Source organism: Lepidochelys kempii, chromosome 12 (genome assembly GCF_965140265.1).
Source record: "Lepidochelys kempii isolate rLepKem1 chromosome 12, rLepKem1.hap2, whole genome shotgun sequence".
NCBI classification, from domain to species: domain Eukaryota; kingdom Metazoa; phylum Chordata; order Testudines; family Cheloniidae; genus Lepidochelys; species Lepidochelys kempii.
In genome coordinates, this window is record NC_133267.1 from 17,943,134 (window position 1) to 17,964,933 (window position 21,800).

A 21,800-nucleotide genomic window follows, 5' to 3' on the forward strand; every position below is an offset into this window, starting at 1 on the left:
AAAGTTCCTAGGAGTGTTATTTAAAAATTGCAATTAATCAGGCTTAACAAACAACAGAAAGCCCCAAAGACCACCTGATATATTAGATATTATTAAGTGTGCAGTACAAACCTGGGAAATTTGTTGTAATTTACATAAAACTGACCCAATTATGTACATTACAATGTGTGAATTCTCAACTAAGAATGTGCTATACAGGTTGAAATTCATGGTTGTGATGTCATAGTTTAAGGCCAGAAGGGACCACCAGATAATTGAGGAGGACCTCCTATATATCACAGAGAAGGGAAGGGGCACATTTCACCAAAATTGGAGATCTGAGTGAAATAACTTGTGTTAAACTAGTTTCTCCTCAAAGGACATCCAATATGGCAAGTTATTTCATCAACATTATTGAATATATACAGGGTAAACACATATTTCAGGCTCGTGCAGGAAGACAAATGGAGAATATCATGTGCAAGCAGTTCTGAAGTGAACTATAAAATAATGAGAGGAAAAGCAGATTTAACTTGCTATATGCTTTAGCCCAGAGCTGGAAGTTTTAGCGCACCTCGTGCCCTGTTCAAACAACCTTTTAATCCCAGCCCCACAGCTGCCAGAGACTGAAGATTGTTTATTTGTACTATTATTAGAAATGTAGGGCCAACTATGCTCTCAATTACACTGGTACACGTCCATAAATTTCAGTGGGGTTGCCCTAGTGTAATAGAGCAGAATTTGACCCTTATTCTATTTAATTAAATCTAGGTGCATTAAATTGTTATGCACATCTTTTGGGTTTCATTTATCATTGTTAATTAAAGGTGATCTTAAAAACAAAATAAAAAGTTGCTTTTACCATATACACCTTTTTATTAGGCTCTGATTTAGTAAAGCACTTAACACTTACTTACTCCATCCCTGTTCTGCACAGCATTTAAGCTTGTGCTTAAATCTCACTGAAGTCAAAGTTAAGTATGTATTAAGGGTTGTCCTGAATAAGGATAGCTTCCTGAATTGAAGTTTATATACACAGATGACCTTTCAAACTTTCAATAAGTTTTACTTTAGTTGTACATGAGAAATTTCAGGAATATCATAGGCTCTAAGAATCAGTACCTCTGTTCCTAAAATTGACAGAAGGGAGAGGTGTAGCTTACCTTACAGCCTTATGTGACATCAATATTAAAGTCTTCCAAAAATGGCAGGATCCTCCAGCAGAGAGAGGAGGCTGTCTCTAATCCTAACATTAAAAACAAGAATTCCCCGTCCCCATATCACCAGTCCTGGGATGAATATTTACACAATACATATATGTGTGACTTATACACATATTCATTGTGTATATATTTATATAAACACACACAAGAGAACTTTTGTAGGGCACATGCCCTGAATCATTTTCCAATGGCTAATGAAGATTAAAATTTATTTTTCAGGAGGTCTTGGCTACCCCCACCTTCCCAAATAATAATCTAGCATTTACTTCACATGCATTTGAATAAAGATTATTTTTTCTGCTGCTGCAAAAGGACAGCTTTCCCCCACAATTTATCACAAGTATAATGTTACAAAATTAGCATTTCCTGTTTTAATGGCATCATGTGTACTACATTAGTGAAAACTCATATTTTACATAATCAAGTATAATACAATTTCATTGTCAGACTAAAATCTCCAACATCGTTATGAACAGATATTTGTTTATCACATAAGTATATTATAATCTATATTGCTGATAGAGTCCTGTAGCTGTCCATTAGCAGTTTATATAAAAACTGTTCTTCAAAAATATATCTTTACATCTTTTTAGAAGACTCACTATATAGTACTTTCTATATCTTCATTAAAAAAAAAACAGGGAAAGAAATGGTAAAATGAAACCTTTAGAGATTTGACCAAAGGAAATTGACATGAGACATGGTTTTTGCAGTTGAATTGCAAAGAGCACCATTTTAAAAATTCATTAAAAGTATGGCAACTTGATTTCTCAGCAGCTTCAATTTTATTGTTAAATCAGTTGAGTATTTTAAATCAGAACAGTTGTATTGGGGAGATTATTATCTTCAGTTGACATGATTGCAGTAAGTTTATGAAAAAAAATGTCAAATAATGGGAGTTATTTTGCCCAGTATCCCTCTGAGCATTTACAGGAGCAAAAATGTAACAAGAAATAAAAGGTTATAGGGCTTGAATCTCTGAGTGATACAGATGGTAATCAGTCTTTTTTCATTAAGATATGCCTTCTTCAGCATTTTAGAAGAAGGTTGCTAGAAAATGTCCTATTTGCAAATCTCAGTCCTCATTCACCAAAGAGTTCATTTTTCTTGGTTCTGTGTTCAGTGCTCAGCATATTGTGTCAAACACTTTGTTCATATATTCGTACAAGGTCTAATCTGCTTTCTGGGAAATATAATGGTTATGGTGTTTCAGATGCACTTTATTTCCTTAAACTAGAAAGAAAAGGAAGTCAGGACATGTTTATAAAAGAGATTCTGTCTATAACGGCCAGAACTGTGCTAACACTTACTACCTTTCTAGTGAACTGTGCGTAAACATTTTTTGGGTGAAAATACTCCATTAAAAGTGTCCATGCCCATTGTATGCAGGACCATAGGGACCATGCAAACAAATTAAATGGCACAAACAAGTTTTAAAAAATAATGGAAGAAACAATGGAAACGAGCAAGATGCCTGTTTCCATCTCCCAGCATTTATACACGTTCTAGAGATGGCTGATGCAGTTTCACAGATATAAATCAAGACTAACTCCAGTGAAGAAAACAGGGTAAGACTGGTGTAACATGGAGTGAGGGAAATCAGAATCTGGCTCCTGCTCGGATAAATCTCTCTGCTCAGGGTATTTACAGTCTCCATCAATGTACTATCAAACGGTTTATTTTCATTACATGGAAGCAAGATAGCAAATGGGTGTATGGTCCTAATAGCATCAATATTGGGTCTATGTTTGTCTAATATTTTATAAACAATTCGGAATAAATGAATTGTAAATTGATCAAATATGCAGATATCACAAAATTTCTGGAGAAGAATCTGCAAATGTGCCCTTAGAAAGAATTACAGAATGATCCACAGAGAACTAGAGAACTGGACAGAAATAAGTGGGAATGAGTTTACTTTGAAAAATGAATTATGTGAGCATGGTGTGAAGGATAGAAATAATAGCATACAGAAGTGCAAAATGGAGATTGTTGGTTAAGACATCTTAAATACAGAGATGGGTAAAGGCACAAAAATCCAACATGAATTTACAGATGCTACACTGGGGGGGCGGGAACCAAAGCTATTCTGGGGTATATACACACTTCATCTCTTAATATAGCTTTAGTACATTCAGACTCAGACTTTTTACAGTTTGAAATGCTTCACTAGAAAAAGACTGAAGAGAAACTCCATAGAAAGGCTACAAAAATGATGAAAGGATTAGGCAGTATAACATACAAAGACAGACTAAGGGCTCAATCCTAGCATCCTGAACGTAGGAAAAAAACTCCTTTTGACTTCAGTGGGGTTTGGGTAAGACCCTAAATTGCCAAGGCAGGTCACTGAGGCAACAGTGTTAGAGATGTTAACCATAAACTTGATTAAACTCATAAGCTGACATTTTCAAGGTATTGGTACCTAAAATTTGAGGACCTATATCCACATTAGGTACCAAAAATAAATGACCTGATTTTGAGAGATGCTGAGCTGCAAGTGTTAAGTGTATTGTGGTTTAATGGGGTTTCTCAGTACATCAGAAGGCAAAGGCAAAAGGCTTTGGAAAAGCTTGTAGGTTTTTATAGTTTTGGTTACTGAGTTACCGTGGTGATGGGAGCATTATAAATGGGGAGAGAGTGTATGTGTATTTCTACATGTGTGCAAGGGAATGAAATAGATAACTATGGAGATCCTTTCCAGCCTTTGGCTAATAAGATATTATTGTGGTTTGAAAATGGTTATGGGCTTTACCACACATTTTAAAATGTTATTTAAAAGTAATTAATGCTAATATGTTCTATTTTTAAAATTTTACTTCAAAGAGAAATCTGACTGAGCACAAGCAACCTTGGTACCTGCAAACCAGCACAATGGTTACTTCAGCACCGTATCTGCTACCTCATCTAGATATACGAGATGATGAAAGGACCTTTCACCACAAATATGAACCTAGTTTAAAAACAATGATTCCTGTCCGCCCCAAAGCAAAGCAAGTCACATTTATTTATAATTGAAATATAATATATAGAAAGAAAATCTACAGAAAGAAAATCATTTTCTGATGGCTAATGAAGGTTAAAATTTATTTTTCAGGAAATCTTGGTTACCCCCCACCTCCCCAACTATTAAGCTAGAATCTACTTCAAATGTATTTTAGTGGTTGAAATTCACATTAACTATGTTTTAATGAACTACTAACGGTGTCTCACTCATATTTAATTGGTTAATTGAGTTAATACATTGCCAAAAAAATTTTGAGGTATAATCTGAGCTGAGCTAAACTGACAGAATCTGACATTTCAGCATTGTTGAAAGCTAGCATGAGTAACTACTTATGATGCTCTGTGTATGCCCTGGAGCATTATCTGAGGAGGATACTGATTAAATGCAGCAAATGCCAGTTGACTTCAAGTAATGAAGCTGGTTTTTAGCTCAGAAGCTGAGCACACAGAGCGCTTTGGAAGCTACAGACTAGATTCTCACCCCATCAGTGACCTTACCTTATCATTAATTAATAAGTGGTGTATTCATACTATCTATCACTCCACTAAGGGATGCATGATGATCTCTGCCTAACACTATAAAAAGGTCTTTATATGGCTCAGAAAACATAATTTTCTACAGTTAACATTTGTAAGGTCAGTGAGACAACTGTGAAATTAACTTGAATACAGTATTAGTAGCTTGTATTTTTCCCCTAGATCTGCTGTTAACCCAATGGATAATGCAGGACTGTTCTCATTTGCTACATATTCTTGGCTTTCATCTTTAATGATCAAAGGATACAGACACAATATTAATGTGGACACCTTACCTCCATTATCATATCATGATAGTTCAGAGCCAAATGCAAAAAGGTAGGACTATTTCAATTTCAATATAATTATTGTAAGATTCCTCCTTATGTGGTGTTCTTTATTGAGAGTCATGATTTGAGACTTCGGGGCGGAGGGGGGGCATTAGATATAAGATACAATAGCAGTTTTTAGCTGCAAAATGTTTTGCATGTTTCCTACTGTTTGACTCAGTACAGGATCCTTAAGCAAAAAACAATAAAACAATAAAAAAAAGAGGAGGAAGAGAAAGGAAAAGAAGAAAACAAGTTGTTAGGATTGGTTTTTGAAAAAAAGATACAGAAGAAGGGAGAAAGAAACAAAACTTCTTGAGTCTTCTCTCCTTTATTGCTTTTCCATTTATTCTTTCTCCCCATATCTTATACAAGGATTCTACATTGCAAGAAGCTGAGGTAGGGGGCAACTCCCCACAAGGAAGACCCAGGTGTGTTGAAATCAAGAACTCCCTCCAAAATGTTAGCCTTCTGTATGGCCAACAAGACTTCTTCAGCTATGGCACTACAGGTCCTGGTCCAATGCCCACTGTAGTCCATGGGAGTCTTTCCATTAATGGGATTTGAAACAGACCTGAAGGGCTCAATCCTGACAGGTGCTGAACATTCTGGCCCAAATCTAGCAATGCACATAAGTACATTAACTTTAAACACATGTTTAAATGTGTTGCTGGATCAAGACCAGAATGTCAGCATCATACAGTATTGAGCCTAAATATATTGCAAAGCTCTTGGAAAGGACTAGTAAATTTTGCACATAATGGATTGGGAAAAGCATATTAAAGACCCTATGTAACTTTGATTTAGTGGTTCATTAGTTCAGCCCCAGGTACTATCTGCCACCAATTAATTCCTGAGATTTTGAAAACTATTTCAACCTCTCCGACTCAAGGAATATTTCCAAAATACCTCTGAACAACATACTAATCCACAGAGGCCTCCCTACCAACATTACAAAAAGAAGCATTCTAGGTGGACTCCTCCTGAAGGTCGAAACAGCAGACTGGTCTTCTACATAGAGTGCTTCCGCTGACGTGCACGGGCTGAAATTGTGGAAAAGCAGCATCACTTGCCCCATAACCTCAGCCGTGCAGAACACAATGCCATCCACAGCCTCAGAAACAACTCTGACATCATAATCAAAAAGGCTGACAAAGGAGGTGCTGTTGTCATCATGAATAGCTCGGAATATGAACAAGAGGCTGCTCGGCAGCTCTCCAACACCACTTTCTACAAGCCATTACCCTCTGATCCCACTGAGAGTTACCAAAAGCAACTACAGCATTTGCTCAAGAAACTTCCTGAAAAAGCACAAGATCAAATCCGCACAGACACACCCCTGGAACCCCTACCTGGGATATTCTATCTGCTACCCAAAATCCATAAACCTGGAAATCCTGGGCGCCCCATCATCTCAGGCATTGGCACCCTGACAGCAGGATTGTTTGGCTGTGTAGACTCTCTCCTCAGGCCCTACGCTACCAGCACTCCCAGCTACCTTTGAGACACCACTGACTTCCTGAGGAAACTACAATCCATCGGTGATCTTCCTGATAACACCATCCTGGCCACTATGGACGTAGAAGCCCTCTACACCAACATTCCACACAAAGATGGACTACAAGCCGTCAAGAACACTATCCCTGATAATGTCATGGCTAACCTAGTGGCTGAAATTCGTGACTTTGTCCTTACCCATAACTATTTTACATTTGGGGACAATGTATACCTTCAGATCAGCGGCACTGCTATGGGTACCTGCATGGCCCCACAGTATGCCAACATTTTTATGGCTGATTTAGAACAACGCTTCCTCAGCTCTCGTCCCCTAAAGCCCCTACTCTACTTGCGCTATATTGATGACATCTTCATCATCTGGACCCATGGAAAAGAAGCCCTTGAGGAATTCCACCATGATTTCAACAATTTCCATCCCACCATCAACCTCAGCCTGGTCCAGTCCACACAAGAGATCCACTTCCTGGACACTGCAGTGCTAATAAACAATGGTCACATAAACACCACCCTATACCGGAAATCTACTGACCGCTATTCCTACCTACATGCCTCCAGCTTTCACCATGACCACACCACACGATCCATTGTCTACAGCCAAGCTCTGCGATACAACCGCATTTGCTCCAACCCCTCAGACAGAGACAAACACCTACAAGATCTCTATCAAGCATTCTTACAACTACAATACCCACCTGTGGAAGTGAAGAAACAGACTGATAGAGCCAGAAGAGTTCCCAGAAGTCACCTCCTACAGGACAGGCCTAACAAAGAAAATAACAGAACGCCACTAGCCGTCACCTTCAGCTAAAACCCCTCCAATGCATTAGTAAGGATCTACAACCTATCCTGAAGGATGACCCAACACTCTCACAAATCTTGGGAGACAGGCCAGTCCTTGCCTACAGACAGCCCCCCAACCTGAAGCAAATACTCACCAACAACCACATACCACACAACAGAACCAGGAACCTATCCTTGCAACAAAGCCCGTTGCCAACTGTGCCCACATATCTATTCAGGGGACACCATCAAAGGGCCTAACCCAGGAACCTATCCTTGCAACAAAGCCCGTTGCCAACTGTGCCCACATATCTATTCAGGGGACACCATCACAGGGCTTAATAACATCAGCCACACTATCAGAGACTCGTTCACCTGCACATCCACCAATGTGATATATGCCATCATGTGCCAGCAATGCCCCTCTGCCATGTACATTGGTCAAACTGGACAGTCTCTACGTAAAAGAATAAATGGACACAAATCAGATGTCAAGAATTATAACATTCATAAACCAGTCGGAGAACACTTCAATCTCTCTGGTCACGCAATTACAGACATGAAGGTTGCTATCTTACAACAAAAAAACTTCAAATCCAGACTCCAGCGAGAAACTGCTGAATTGGAATTCATTTGCAAATTGGATACTATTAATTTAGGCTTAAATAGAGATTGGGAGTGGCTAAGTCATTATGCAAGGTAGCCTATTTCCCCTTGTTTTTTCCTAACACCCCCCACCACAGACGTTCTGGTTAAACTTGGATTTATGCTGGAAATGGCCCACCTTGATTATCATACACATTGTAAGGAGAGTGGTCAGTTTGGATGAGCTATTACCAGCATGAGAGTGAGTTTGCGGTGGGGGGGTGTGAGAAAACCTGGATTTGTGCTGGAAATGGCCCATCTTGATTATCATGCACATTGTAGAGAGAGTGGTCACTTTGGATGAGCTATTACCAGCAGGAGAGTGAGTTTGTGTGTATATGGGGGTGGGGAGGTGAGAAAACCTGGATTTGTGCTGGAAATGGCCCACCTTGATTATCATGCACATTGTAGGGAAAGTGGTCACTTTGGATAAGCTATTACCAGCAGGAGAGTGAGTTTGTGTGTGTGTGTTTTGGGGGGGGAGGGTGAGAAAACCTGGATTTGTGCTGGAAATGGCCCACCTTGATTTTCATACACATTGTAAGGAGAGTGGTCACTTTGGATAAGCTATTACCAGCAGGAGATTTGTGTGTGTGGTTTTTGGAAAAAAAAAAGGGGGGGGTGAGAAAACCTGGATTTGTGCTGGAAATGACCCACCTTGATTATCATATACATTGTAAGGAGAGTGATCACTTTAGATAAGCTATTACCAGCAGGAGAGTGGGGTGGGAGGTGGTATTGTTTCATGGTCTCTGTGTATATAATGTCTTCTGCAGTTTCCACAGTATGCCTCCGATGAAGTGAGCTGTAGCTCACGAAAGCTTATGCTCAAATAAATTGGTTAGTCTCTAAGGTGCCACAAGTACTCCTTTTCTTTGTGCAAATACAGACTAACACGGCTGTTACTCTGCAAAATATTTCAACCTAGTCCATTTTGGTATACATACACTTAGCTGAACAGTTAAGAATATATGTCCTCAGATTGCAAATGTTAATGTTTCAATGTGATAATTTCCTTAGAGGAATTACATTGAATAATGAATTCCCTTCATGAATTGTTGATCTATAAAAATGTTATTTGTATAATTTTTAGATTTCTATAACTATTGATTGATAGGATGAGGAACTGAAGTTTAATTTTACCATAGTAGCAGTTTCATATATGTTTCTTATTAACTGTTGTGATTAGAAGAAATGCTTTACCATTCTATTTAACCTTCTACTCTTTTAATATGTGGGGATATTTTTTTCTCCAGATTTCGACTCCTTTGGGAAGCAGAGCTTGCAAGAGTTGGGCCTGAAAAAGCTTCTTTGGGCAGAGTAGTTCTTAAATTTCAGAGAACAAGAATTTTGGTGGATGTGATAGCAAATTTCATTTGTATTATCTTGGCTGCTTTAGGACCAGTAAGTAGTTCCATACTGATTAACAATTTTACAATCAATTTACAGCATTACTGTCAAATATTTTTACATTCTTTATGGTTATTATTTTATTCTCTGTGTTCGGCTTTGATGGATGTTAATTAAATGGTCTAGAAATGAATATTAGGCTGAGTGTAGTTTGCCTTCTATTCAAGCTAATTACTTTTTTCATGTACAGTAACATATTTTGAGCTATAGTGACCAAGGTCTATTTGTGCTATGTTAATAAAACAAAATGACAAGGGACACAGAAGACAAATAGGAAAGAGCTGGGCTACAGTTGGCTAAATGTTGCCAAAAACCTTCTAAAAATATCTGTTCATCTTTTAAAAAGGGTTCACACACCTTTGTGTTTCTTTTCCACAGATGTTCTTGCAAAGAAATTTATTAATAGGAATATTAGAGGAAACGATGACTTAAGTAAATATTGCAGAAAGATAGGAAGCATAGTCAATTTTTTCCATTTCCATGTTCTCACAATCTGAACAAGTAGCAGGATTACAAAACTGAGTTTCTCCTTGGTTTATTTTCTCTGCAGAGCTCTCTCTCACCCACCTCACACCCCATACTTGTGTGTGTGCAAAGAGTAGCATAATATTGAAAAGACATCATATGTTCAGATTCTATGAAGAATATACATACATAAGCCATGCTCCATAGGGAAGGCATATCACACAACCAAAGTTGCACTAGTTTAACTAAAATAGTGTTTAAAATCCAGTGAGATAAACTGGTGCAAGCCCCTGTATGGACACATTTAAATCAGATGGCAACTGGCTTATATTGGTTTAGCCTAATTCTGTAATTAAAGGTAAAAAAACAGTAATGGAACTGCTCTGTATCTGCATCGCCTCTGTAGTTCCATCACTCCCCTCTGCAGTGGAGAGAAGACAGGAGGATCTATGTAGTAGCAGATCCTTTGGCCCTGTCCCAAAGCCCATTTGATCCTTGTGGCTGGCATGCTGGGGACTGTCCACTGAGATGAGCTCCAAATTATACTAAGCTTTGCAGAGCCCCAGAACTCTCACTCTAATTTGCACCTCACCAGTTCCACTGCCAAGAAAGCCTCCGTGGCTGTAGAGAGGTCGGGCAGGATTTACCCTTTAACAGTTAATTTTAGTGTACTGCAATTAATCTCTCTCTTGTGAACTAAGTATGGGAAATGGAGACAATTTTTTGTTGCTCAGTTATTGATGCAATTTTAAAGAATTAACAGGCATTAAAGGACATTAACCTCACCAATCACCTGTAATGAGAGGATTCCATGGATGTCTCAAGGCCAAATGAGTCTGCTTTATAAAAAACAAATATTAAAGCATAATGTCTCATCTAAAGTATGATGTCATGGAAGGTCTGGGTCAAATCAGATGTTTTATTGCAAATTTAAAAAAGATTTCTGGTGACATATAACATGAGCTTCAACTTATAAGAGTTCAGGAAGAGTTCAAGATCAGCTAGCTGTTCATACATATAGAATCCCCATATTCTATATATGACAAATCAATAGAAATCTAAAGTAATTTGTATTATTAAAGTATTGAATTCTTCACAGAGACCCTACCAGCAATGTTCCATTAGTCAGAAACATGTTCTGAGTCCTTCTACCCATCACTGTAGTCTGAGTACCTAGTCATGGTATCACAGTATCATTACTACATGCAGTATGTTATTTCATTTACAGATTTTAAGAGTATCCTGCATTATTATTCTGTTTACTAGTGCCATTTCTGTTGTGAAGTCAGGAGTTAAACATTTGTACAGTACCAATTCCATTTAAATGTGATTACCTCTATAAGCAGGCAAGCCCATGAGCTTGCCTGGCAAATATGCTTTATCTGGAAGATGTACATGAGTACTAAAAAAATCCAAAAAAACTCTTGCACGGTAAAAATACCCCATAATATCATCACATTAACTTCTGACCATCTCAAAAATCTCAGTTGTATCATCTACTTCACAATCACAAAGCAAAAGATTGTTTTTGGAGAATCTCCATAGTAAGGGGAAAGAAAGGAATGGGGGTTTTATCAACTTTTTAAAAGGAAGAGACACACAAAATGGTTCCTGCTACAGAAAATCAAGGCAGCAAAGGCCTCTAAAGGCAATGGCATCAAGTAGAGGAGCCATAACTCGTTGTAGGGATGGGGCAGAGTCCACACAAGAAAGGGGTGGGCTACAGGGCCATCTTCAAAGTTTGATAGATCCACAGTTCTTGTCATTCACCTATCCCTATTTATTGCTTACATTTTACAGCTTCTTAAAGTAGAAATGGCAGACTTTTGGAGGGAAACTTTGCTTCACCATTCTTTGATGATTTTCAAAGATATTTCTGTGGGCTTGAGAGAGATAGTATCTGTTTGAGAAACCCAGATAAGTCAGAAGGATTTCAGAAACAAATTGACAAATCAAATTATTATTTAAAAAAAAAAAACTGTTTGTGGAAAGAGAGGAACGGCGAGCCTGAGGGTACGTCTGCACTGCAATCAAACACCTGTGGCTGGCCCGCTGAGCTCAGGCTGCGGTGCTATAAGATTGGAGTGTTGACGTCCGGGTTTGGGCTGGAGCCTCGGCTCTAGCGACCTTCCCTGTAAGAACTAGGTTACCTGGAGTGAGGTAAGGCAGAAGCAGACCTAGAAACAAGCTAACAAGAAACTCAGGAGCTATTGCTGCCGTAGGCAAATGCTTTGAGCAGCCCCTGAACTGCTGTTGCTGTTGGGCTTAAGAGCCAGTCTGATGACTCTTCCAGTCAAATAGGCTGTGTAGCCAATCAAGCAGCCACAGGCCGGTTGTGCTCATTAGATTGTCCAGAGAGTGTCTGCTGCAGGCCATGCTGCTAGACTGGCTCTGCTGAAGGCCCTGATTCCTGTCAGAGGTTTCTTTTTATTACATGTACTACTATAGCATTAATTTTTTATTCCTGTCCCATGTAACTGTGGATATTCTCATTGGCCATAGAAATGTCTAATCCTTTTATTGAATCCTAATAAGCTCCTGATCTCAATGATATCTCATGGGAATGAGTTCCAATGGTTCATTAAATTTTGTGTTAGTCTTTTCTTTTAGCAACTTTAAATTTGTTGTCCTTCAGTTCTGCCAATCATCCTCTCCTTATATTTAAAAAAATCCCACTTTCTCAATTTTAGTCTCTGCATACTAGCTTTTGGTGTGTTTCCTCCTCCAAGGATGTTGAACTTAATTATATTGCAGTCAATATTATCTTGTGGCTCTATTACAGTCCTTGAACCAACTTATTCTGTGCGGTAATAAGAAACAAGTCCAGAACAAGCTCTGTCTTTGGAACTATTTATTGCAAAAAGCAATTGTTAAACCTTGTTCTGATGTGACAATTGACCAGTTTAAGCACACTTAGTTGAAATCCCCATTATTTCAGTTTTATCAATTAATGTATTTGTTCATACCTCCCTCACAGAGTAACAGCAACTTTTGTTAACTAGCTACCTGAGCTGATTTCAGTGGTTTATACTAGGATATCAAGAGTGGATAAATATTTTTATTGGGCCAATAATTCAAGTAACTAATTTCAGAATCTTCCCGCAGTGAAACCAAGTGGTTCTCAAATGTGACAGATACTGGTATATAGACAGATAGATAGGTAACTGGTAACCATCTATTAAAATCTAGCCAGGCATTATTCTGCACTCATCACCATAGTATCTGAGTGCCTATCCTTTAGTACCTCATGAATATAAAATGTAATTTCCTTCCCAAAACCTCTATTATTTATATGTGTAAATCCCATATGGTACCATGCTGGGTATGCCTACAGTGTGAACACCACTTGCAGTGGTGTGTAGGGTACGTGTAGCTACACCCTGCAGTGAAAAGCCAGTTGAGTTCACACTGAAATGTGTACACATGTCTGTGAAAGGCTCTAAAGTGGACAGTGGGGAAAGGCTCGTGTGTGGGGGAAGCCAGTGGGGAAAGGCTCTTGAGGGTGGGGGGACTTGCCAGAACCTTTCCCTGCTGGCTCACTGCTGCTGGAGACTTTCCCTGCAGTGGTGAAAGATTCCAGCAATGAGGAGGTAGCATTTACGCTACTAAAAATAGCTGCATAGATGGGAAGGTACTGCAGAGTAACATAGGGGACATGCCTGCATTGTTCAGCCGTTTCGTCACTCTACTCACCTAAGCAGTGCCTCACCATCTACACTGCTAGGTATACTGCTGCTGGGGGGCATGTAGTTTATGAACTCTACATGCCACTGAAAGGAGTGTGCATTGTAGAGGTGTCTGTGGAAGCAGCACAGTTCCTGACGTTGCGGTGTTGAACTTCCCAAAGGTTAACAGATGTGAAATTTTTCATGATGCAATTTTAAAAAATAATTCTGAAATTTCTTTGCAGACTGTGATCATTCATAAAATTCTACAGCACAGTGAAAGCGTCTCCAAAGACATCATTCGGGGAATTGGACTCTGCATAGCACTTTTTCTTGCTGAACTTTCCAAAGTAATATTCTGGGCATTGGCATGGGCCATCAACTACCGTACAGCTATAAGACTAAAAGTTGCTGTATCTACAGTAGCTTTTGAATATCTATTAGCATTTAAGTCTTTGACGCACATCTCTGTTGGTGAGGTAAATTTTCATAATCATATTCTACTTCTTAACCTCCAGGTGGCCTTTAATGTCTGAGCTGTTTTTGTAAAATACTAAAATAAGTCAATTGAAATGGTATAGTCACTTAAGTCTTGATGCACTAATAAACAGTATATGGATAGTGCATCCTGAAAGTCTTACTCCTGGGATTATAAAAACATGATTGGTTTAAAAACTCTTGGTCACAGAAATATCGATAAAAGGGAGAACTATTCATCTCTCTCTTTTTATATGTTTGCAGGTCATTAATGTATTAGCTAATGATGGCTATCGAATGTTTGAAGCTGCCTTATTTTGTCCTCTGCCAATTACTGTGCCTGCACTAATGATCGTTTGCACCATATATTCTTGTCTTATTCTTGGTCCCACTGCACTCACAGGAACATTTGTTTATATTATATTTATACCTCTACAGGTAAAGTGACTGATTTTCCCAATAATTTTATATGTACATTGATCAATATTAAATGTAAAGGCTGAGATTTTCAATGGACCGAAGGGTATAAGGCATAAAGTTTAATGTGGAGTTGGGTACTTAACTCCTTAGGCTCCTTTGAAAATCCTTACCTTTAATAATATTTTATTAAATAACTCAATAAAGGACCGTGTTCTTCTCTCAGTAAATCCAAAGTAACTCCATTCTCACAGTTGCTCTGCAATAACTAAAAGGAGAATTTGTCCCAATATCTGAATTTTCTGTTACATAGGCCTCTGATCTCATTGTGATACACAACACTGCAATACCTACTCACAAGTATCTTTTCACCTTAGTGTTGCCACATAAGCAGTTTAAATCACATTCATTTTAGTTTTTCTAAAAGACAACACAGGGGCCAAATTTTCAAAAACAATCAGGTACGATAGTTACAGATACGTCTAACATATGTAACTGCAATTTTGTACCTGTTGTACAATCAATAACTTGTGCAAGCATAGAGACTATTATGAAAATATGGTCTTAAGATACTTCGAGTGTGTTAATTAATGTATTAATTTAGTATTCACTGGTGATTACATTTTTCATATAAAGAATAAACTACATTCAGAATAGTTAAAGGAGCTTTCCTTTCAAGAAGTAACACTGGAATAATCCATTGTTACTTTTACATGAAGCTATATGTATTTTATTTCTATTTAAAATGGAGACATAGAGCTGTTTAGTTAATGAACTGTGTTTTCAATTGATTAAACTTTTCCAGACACATCTTAACAGTTTCTAAAGTACATTTGATAATCTCCTATAATGCTGTCACACCTACAGGAGCTAAACACACAGAACCACAAACCACTGCCTCAAAGTGTTTTCAATATGGTGGCAGCAGGTTTTTTCTGAGTGTGTGGTTGTGTGGATGGTCAATGGCTACAACTGGCAATATTGCAGGAGCCAGTTGCCACACCCTTTAAAGTAACAGCATTATATTGCTATCTCACTAGCTAGTCTTTATACGTTTGAATGTTTTTCCTCCATATACTTCCAAACTCTTTTTTGAATATTCACGTTTCCAGTGTCTATTGCTGTTCATTACAGTATTTCACTGAACACATTAAAGGACTCATTCAGGCCTTCCTTTTTGTATCTAGTAATATACATTGTATAGCTTTCTCGTTCTTTTTCTAATTTGATATTAGCATCTGTAAGGATAAAAATATATATAACATTGTCGAATCTACATATTAAGGTGCATAGGAAATCACAGCTGTTTCCTATTGTTCCCTCGTCATTTCTAAATAGTAAGTTGCATAGGAATATACTAATCTGTTCCTGTTTTTTACATGATATGTTAATGGCCTCTGACATGGAACATGGAAGCAAGCTCTAGTCTAGGTGACACACATCTTAGCAGAAGAGTCAAATTAGAAAAGGAACAAGAAATCTATACAATATATGTTGTTGGATACAAAAATGGAGTCCTGAATGAGGCCTTTAATGTGTTCATTGGAATACTACAATGAGTATCAATAGACACTGGAAACATGAATATTCAAAAAAGAGTTTGGAAGCATATGGAGGAAAAACATTCAAATGTATAAAGACTAGCTAGTGAGGTAGCAATATAATGCTGTCACTTTAAAAGGATGTGGCAATTGGCTCCTGCAATATTGCCAGTTGTAGGCATTTACCATCCACACAAACACACTCTCAAACATGTTTGCTTAAATTCACATTTTTGTTAGACGTCTCCGTTTTAAGGATGTGTTTTAATAGCATTTTTACATCTTGATTGCAGATGCTCATGGCTAAGCTCACATCCGTATTCCGACGAGCTGCTATGTCAGTGACAGATACTCGCGTGCGAACAATGAATGAGATTTTAACATGCATTAAATTGATCAAAATGTATGCTTGGGAAAAATCTTTTGCAAAGGCAATCAAAGGTATAAAAAGCAGCTATTTTATAGTAGTATATAAAATGGTAACTGTGCTTTCTCTACAATATCAGTGACTTATAGAAACTTAAACTGCTCTATGTTTTTAAAACCACTTGTCTCTAAGAAGGATGTTTATGAACCCCTGTTCTGTTTTCTCCACTGAAAGTCAGCAGAACTTAGGCTCCTCAGTCAGTTAGGAACTTTTGAAAATGTTACCCCTGAAGTATCATGCTATTTACTCCATGACCCTGCCAGTGCAGCTCCCTATGGTATATTACCTAGTATATTACCTATTACTTCCTGATCCAGGCTAGTTTCAACTATTCCAAGCAATGGGGCTAACAAGATTCCCAACCCTGATTTTGAGCCTACCCTTTTCTTTTAATTTCATCCCATTACTCCTACTTATACCCGCCATTCCACTCATTCTCTCCTTGGTGTTTATACTCTTTAAATACTTGTAAAATCTTATATCACCTTTACTGCTTAGTCAAGCCATGCATATTTGGCTCTCTTTTCTCATAAATTATTCCCTCTAGCTTCCTAATAACATTTGTTGCTGTCAAGGTTCCTTCCCCACTCTGAAATCTAGGGTACAGATATGGGGACCTGCATGAAAGATCCCCTAAGCTTATTCTTACCAGCTTAGGTTAAAACTTCCCCAAGGCACAGATTTCTTTCTTGCCTTGGGAACCAGCTTAGGTTAAAACCTGGTATGCTGCCACCACCAAGCGATTTAACAAAGAATCTGGGAAGAGACCACTTGGAGACATCTTCCCCACAAATATCCCCCCAAGCCCTTACACCTCCTTTCCTGGGGAGGCTTGAGAATAAACAAGATGAGAACAAACCAGCCTTGGATTTTTAAGGCCCTAAAAACCCAATCCAATTCTTAAAAAACAGAAATTTATTAGAAGAACAAAACAAAGATAAAAGAAATACTCTGTAAGATTAGAATGGAAGATAATTTCACAGGCAGTCAGATTCAAAACATAGAGAATCCCTCCAGGCAAAACCTTATGTTACAAAGACACAAAAACAGGAACACACATTCCCTCCAGCCCAGGAATTTACAAGCCAAAACAAAGAAAACCTAATACATTTTCTAGCTAGATTACTTACTAACTTTACAGGACTTGGAGAGCTTGCATCCTTGATCTGTTCCCGGCAAAGGTATCACACAGACAAATCAAAGCCCTTTTCCCCGCCTCCAGATTTGGAAGTATCTTGTCCCCTCATTGGTCATTTTAGGTCAGATGCCAGCGAGGTTACCTTAGCTTCTTAACCCTTTACAGGTGAAAGGATTTTGCCTCTGGCCAGGATGGATTTTATAGCACTGTATACAGAAAGGTGGTTACCCTTCCCTTTATTTTTATGACAGTTGCTCTTCTCTGAACTCACTCCAATTTGTCTACAACAAGCAGCAAAACTTGCCAAACAAATCTGATTACTTCTTTTGGCTGTTATAGAGTAAGGGCTCAATCCCAAGAGGTTGCTGTGTGCCCCCAACTCCCATCATAAGTGGAAGTTGAAGAGCAGTTAGTACCTCTCAGGATTGGGCCCCTAATAAAAGAAGCTAGCAAATGCAATATAGGATTTAATAGGGTGACTCATGAAATGTTGATCGCAAGATTAATTTGTACTGGCTTAGATGCGAACACTTACCTAGATTGGAAATTGAGGTGCCATAAACAAAGTGGAATGATAAAACAGCATTAAGTTCGGAGGGGGGATGTTAACATTTCTCCTATTTAATCTCTTCATTCATGATCTGGAAGTGGAGATAAACAACACATTGATCAAACTGGCTGACACTAAATCAGGAGGTGGTCTGAACACAGTAATAATACAGAGGTAATCTAGAGAAGTTAGCAATATGGCAGAAAATAATAAGAAGAAATTCAGCTAATATATACAGGTAAAAATGGCCCAAAACTGAGCTATTCAATGGGAGACCAAAAGCTGGAAAGCACTAATGTCAGGAGAGCTATAGGGATAAAGGGCAGCAAATAAGAAACATTGTGATTTGGCAATAAAAAGGGTAACAAATACAGAGTGCAAATGGGGTGGCATCTCTCCACAGGAGATAGTTTGTCTTTGCCTGCTCTGGTGGTAATGTACCTGGAATGTTGCATCCTGTATTGCAATATTTCCCTTTCTCCAGGCAGCCCAACCTCACAAATCCCTTACCACAGAGCCTAAAGCCTGAATTTCCATGATCCTGGCCAGGGAATCAGACAGGGAAATCAGAGCACTGGAGGCCAGAAGAGCTGTACATATGGTCAAAGGAGGATAAGAGAAAGATATGTGATGAGTCTCCACATATGGGTGAGACCAAATGGAAGCCTATGGGGGGAAATGGTCAGAAGCAGCCAGGATAGACTGAACAGGGGGAAATCCTAGACCAGGTGGGACAGCTGCAGGGTATACCACCAATGAGTTACACTCCTGTGGGTGGTCAAGAGAGGAACATTAAGTCGGTCAGTCCTCCAGAAATAATCTTAGGAAGTCAGCAGTAAACTGAGGTGCTGCTCTTAGGGCTCCTAATCTTTGAACGGGTGGTACACAGAGATAAAGTGACAGGTTTCAGAGTAACAGCCGTGTTAGTCTGTATTCGCAAAAAGAAAAGGAGTACTTGTGGCACCTTAGAGACTTACCAATTTATTTGAGCATAAGCTTTCGTGAGCTACAGCTCACTTCATCGGATGCATACTGTGGAAAGTTTAGAAGATCTTATTATATACACACAAAGCATGAAAAAATATCTCCTCCCACCCCACTCTCCTGCTGGTAATAGCTTATCTAAAGTGATCACTCTCCTTACAATGTGTATGATAATCAAGTTGGGCCATTTCCAACACAAATCCAGGTTTTCTCACCCCCTCCCCCCCAAACTCACTCTCCTGCTGGTAATAGCTTATCCAAAGTGACCACTCTCCTTACATTGTGTATGATAATCAAGGTGGGCCATTTCCAGCACAAATCCAGGGTTTAACAAGAACGTCTGCGGGGGGGCCTAAGTTAATTGTATCCAATTTGCAAATGAATTCCAATTCAGCAGTTTCTCGCTGGAGTCTGGATTTGAAGTTTTTTTGTTGTAAAATAGCGACTTTCATGTCTGTAATCGCATGACCAGAGAGATTGAAGTGTTCTCCGACTGGTTTATGAATGTTATAATTCTTGACATCTGATTTGTGTCCATTTATTCTTTTACGTAGAGACTGTCCAGTTTGACCAATGTACATGGCAGAGGGGCATTGCTGGCACATGATGGCATATATCACATTGGTTGATGTGAAAGTCGCTATTTTACAACAAAAAAACTTCAAATCTAGACTCCAGCGAGAAACTGCTGAATTGGAATTCATTTGCGAATTGGATACAATTAACTTAGGCTTGAATAGAGACTGGAAGTGGCTTAGCCATTATGCAAGGTAGCCTATTTCCCCTTGTTTTTTTCCTACCCCCCCCCAGACGTTCTTGTTAAACCCTGGATTTGTGCTGGAAATGGCCCACCTTGATTATCATACACAATGTAAGGAGAGTGGTCACTTTGGATAAGCTATTATCAGCAGGAGAGTGAGTTTGGGGAGGGGGGCAAGAGAGGGAGAAAACCTGGATTTGTGTTGGAAATGGCCCACCTTGATTATCATACACATTGTAAGGAGAGTGGTCACTTTAGATAAGCTATTACCAGCAGGAGAGTGGAGTGGGAGGAGATATTGTTTCATGCTTTGTGTGTATATAATAAGATCTTCTAAACTTTCCACAGGATGCATCCGATGAAGTGAGCTGTAGCTCACGAAAGCTTATGCTCAAATAAATTGGTTAGTCTCTAAGGTACCACAAGTACTCCTTTTCTTTTTGAGAGATAAAGTGGGACACAAAAATAGAACATTGGGACCAAGTGTGATACGGAGAAGGGGATAAAGGAAACAGGCTTCCCACTGTCCACGAAAATCCTTACTCTGGATGGGAGAGAAGCAGCCTTCTAAAGGCTTCACATAAGAGGAAGTAGGTAAAGTGGCTCTCCCTCAAGGCTACAAAAGGTAACTAACGGGATACCTTTGGAAGGCAGTGGATGGATTCCAGGCCACTGAAGAGAGAGCCAGGCTTATTGGGGTGAAAGGGTTACTGAAGTGGAGGTGATTTGATCAATTTCAGTGCAACTCACTGAGAGACATTTTTGGTTTTCCCTTCCCTTTTCGGCTTTGAGTTTGCATTTTCACACAAACCCAAAACTCAAAGCAAAACTGGGGTTCTGAACCAGTACAAAACAAGCCCATTGTCCTGTTCATCACAACCCCATGTTATCTTAAATGTAGCCCTTGTAAAGACTTCCTCCAGAATTCTGGAGTAAATATGGAAATAAAATATTTATACAAAAATACAGGTTTAGGAAGGTAAACATGGTAATGAAAAGAGAGCTGTCTAAAATCAATGTTTAACTGAACCTAAGTGCAAACAGTTGAGTCTATTTACTGATTATCCATCATTTAATGCTTTAAGGGCCAAAAATATATAGTCTTTTATCGGGAAATGTTAATTTTACCATATATCCACAAACCAACAAAAATATTTCCATCACTAGTAACTTAAATTTATAGATAGGCAAAGTAAGGAAAATGCTGCTTGATTTAGGGATATTTACTTTTTATATTTTGAGGTGTGATGTTGACTGGTTGAGTATTAATGGTTATAAAGCTTTAACTTTTTGAAGCTCAACATCAGTCATTAATTATTGTTTGACATCCCTCCCAGTTTTCTGCAACAGTGAAAATTTAAACTTGATTTAAAATAAAAAAATGCTTAAACACATAATTTTACACAATGGTGAAAATTTAAATCAATAGAATTTTTTTTAAAAAATGGTATTATCGATTGAAGTTATTAAACAAAAATCAAAATCAATTTCTGCCAAATATAAAAGTATATATGTAAAGCAGTCACTTAGGCTTTTGCTTAATCATAAGATTTTTGTTTGTTTGTTTAAAGGGAAAAATAGATCCAGTAACAATGTTTAAATAGCTTTTGTGTTACCATCTTAATGCTATCAAATGTAGGGCTATAAATTTGCCTTTGGTGCATGCAATTCAATTGATATCAACGTCTCCCAAATCCAGACTTAGTATAAGGAAGGCCTTTGCTGTATAGAATGGTCTTCTCTTGAAAATATTAGCTCTGCTTTACATTTTTTTACATTACAATATTTTAAATTTCTTATATTTCACAGGTATAAGAAATGTTGAAAGGAAAATATTGGAAAAAGCGGGATATGTACAAAGTGTAAACTCTGCTCTGACACCTATTGTATCAACACTGGCTATCGTCATGACGTTTGTTTTACACACCCTTTTAAAGCAAGAACTAACTGCATCAGTTGTACGACTTTTTTAT

At 38.4% G+C, this 21,800-nt stretch overlaps 1 protein-coding gene across 8 annotated transcripts in view; it reads left to right on the forward strand.

Moving 5' to 3' along the window:
• The window catches only part of ABCC12 (ATP binding cassette subfamily C member 12), a 127,496-nt gene that overhangs the window by 14,314 nt on the left and 91,382 nt on the right, over positions 1–21,800 (forward strand). For 7 of the 8 annotated variants that reach the window (XR_012154481.1, XR_012154482.1, XM_073307712.1 and 4 more), the window contains exons 3-9: positions 4,026–4,192; positions 4,905–5,060; positions 9,250–9,397; positions 13,779–14,012; positions 14,275–14,448; positions 16,262–16,409; positions 21,637–21,785. Coding sequence is in view for 6 of the 8 variants with exons in the window: in XM_073307712.1 (XP_073163813.1) it covers positions 4,026–4,192; positions 4,905–5,060; positions 9,250–9,397; positions 13,779–14,012; positions 14,275–14,448; positions 16,262–16,409; positions 21,637–21,785 (1,176 nt within the window). In the remaining 2 variants the exon portion in view is untranslated. The remainder of the gene's footprint in view (positions 1–4,025; positions 4,193–4,904; positions 5,061–9,249; positions 9,398–13,778; positions 14,013–14,274; positions 14,449–16,261; positions 16,410–21,636; positions 21,786–21,800) is intronic. The other variant, XM_073307715.1, reaches the window with a different exon arrangement.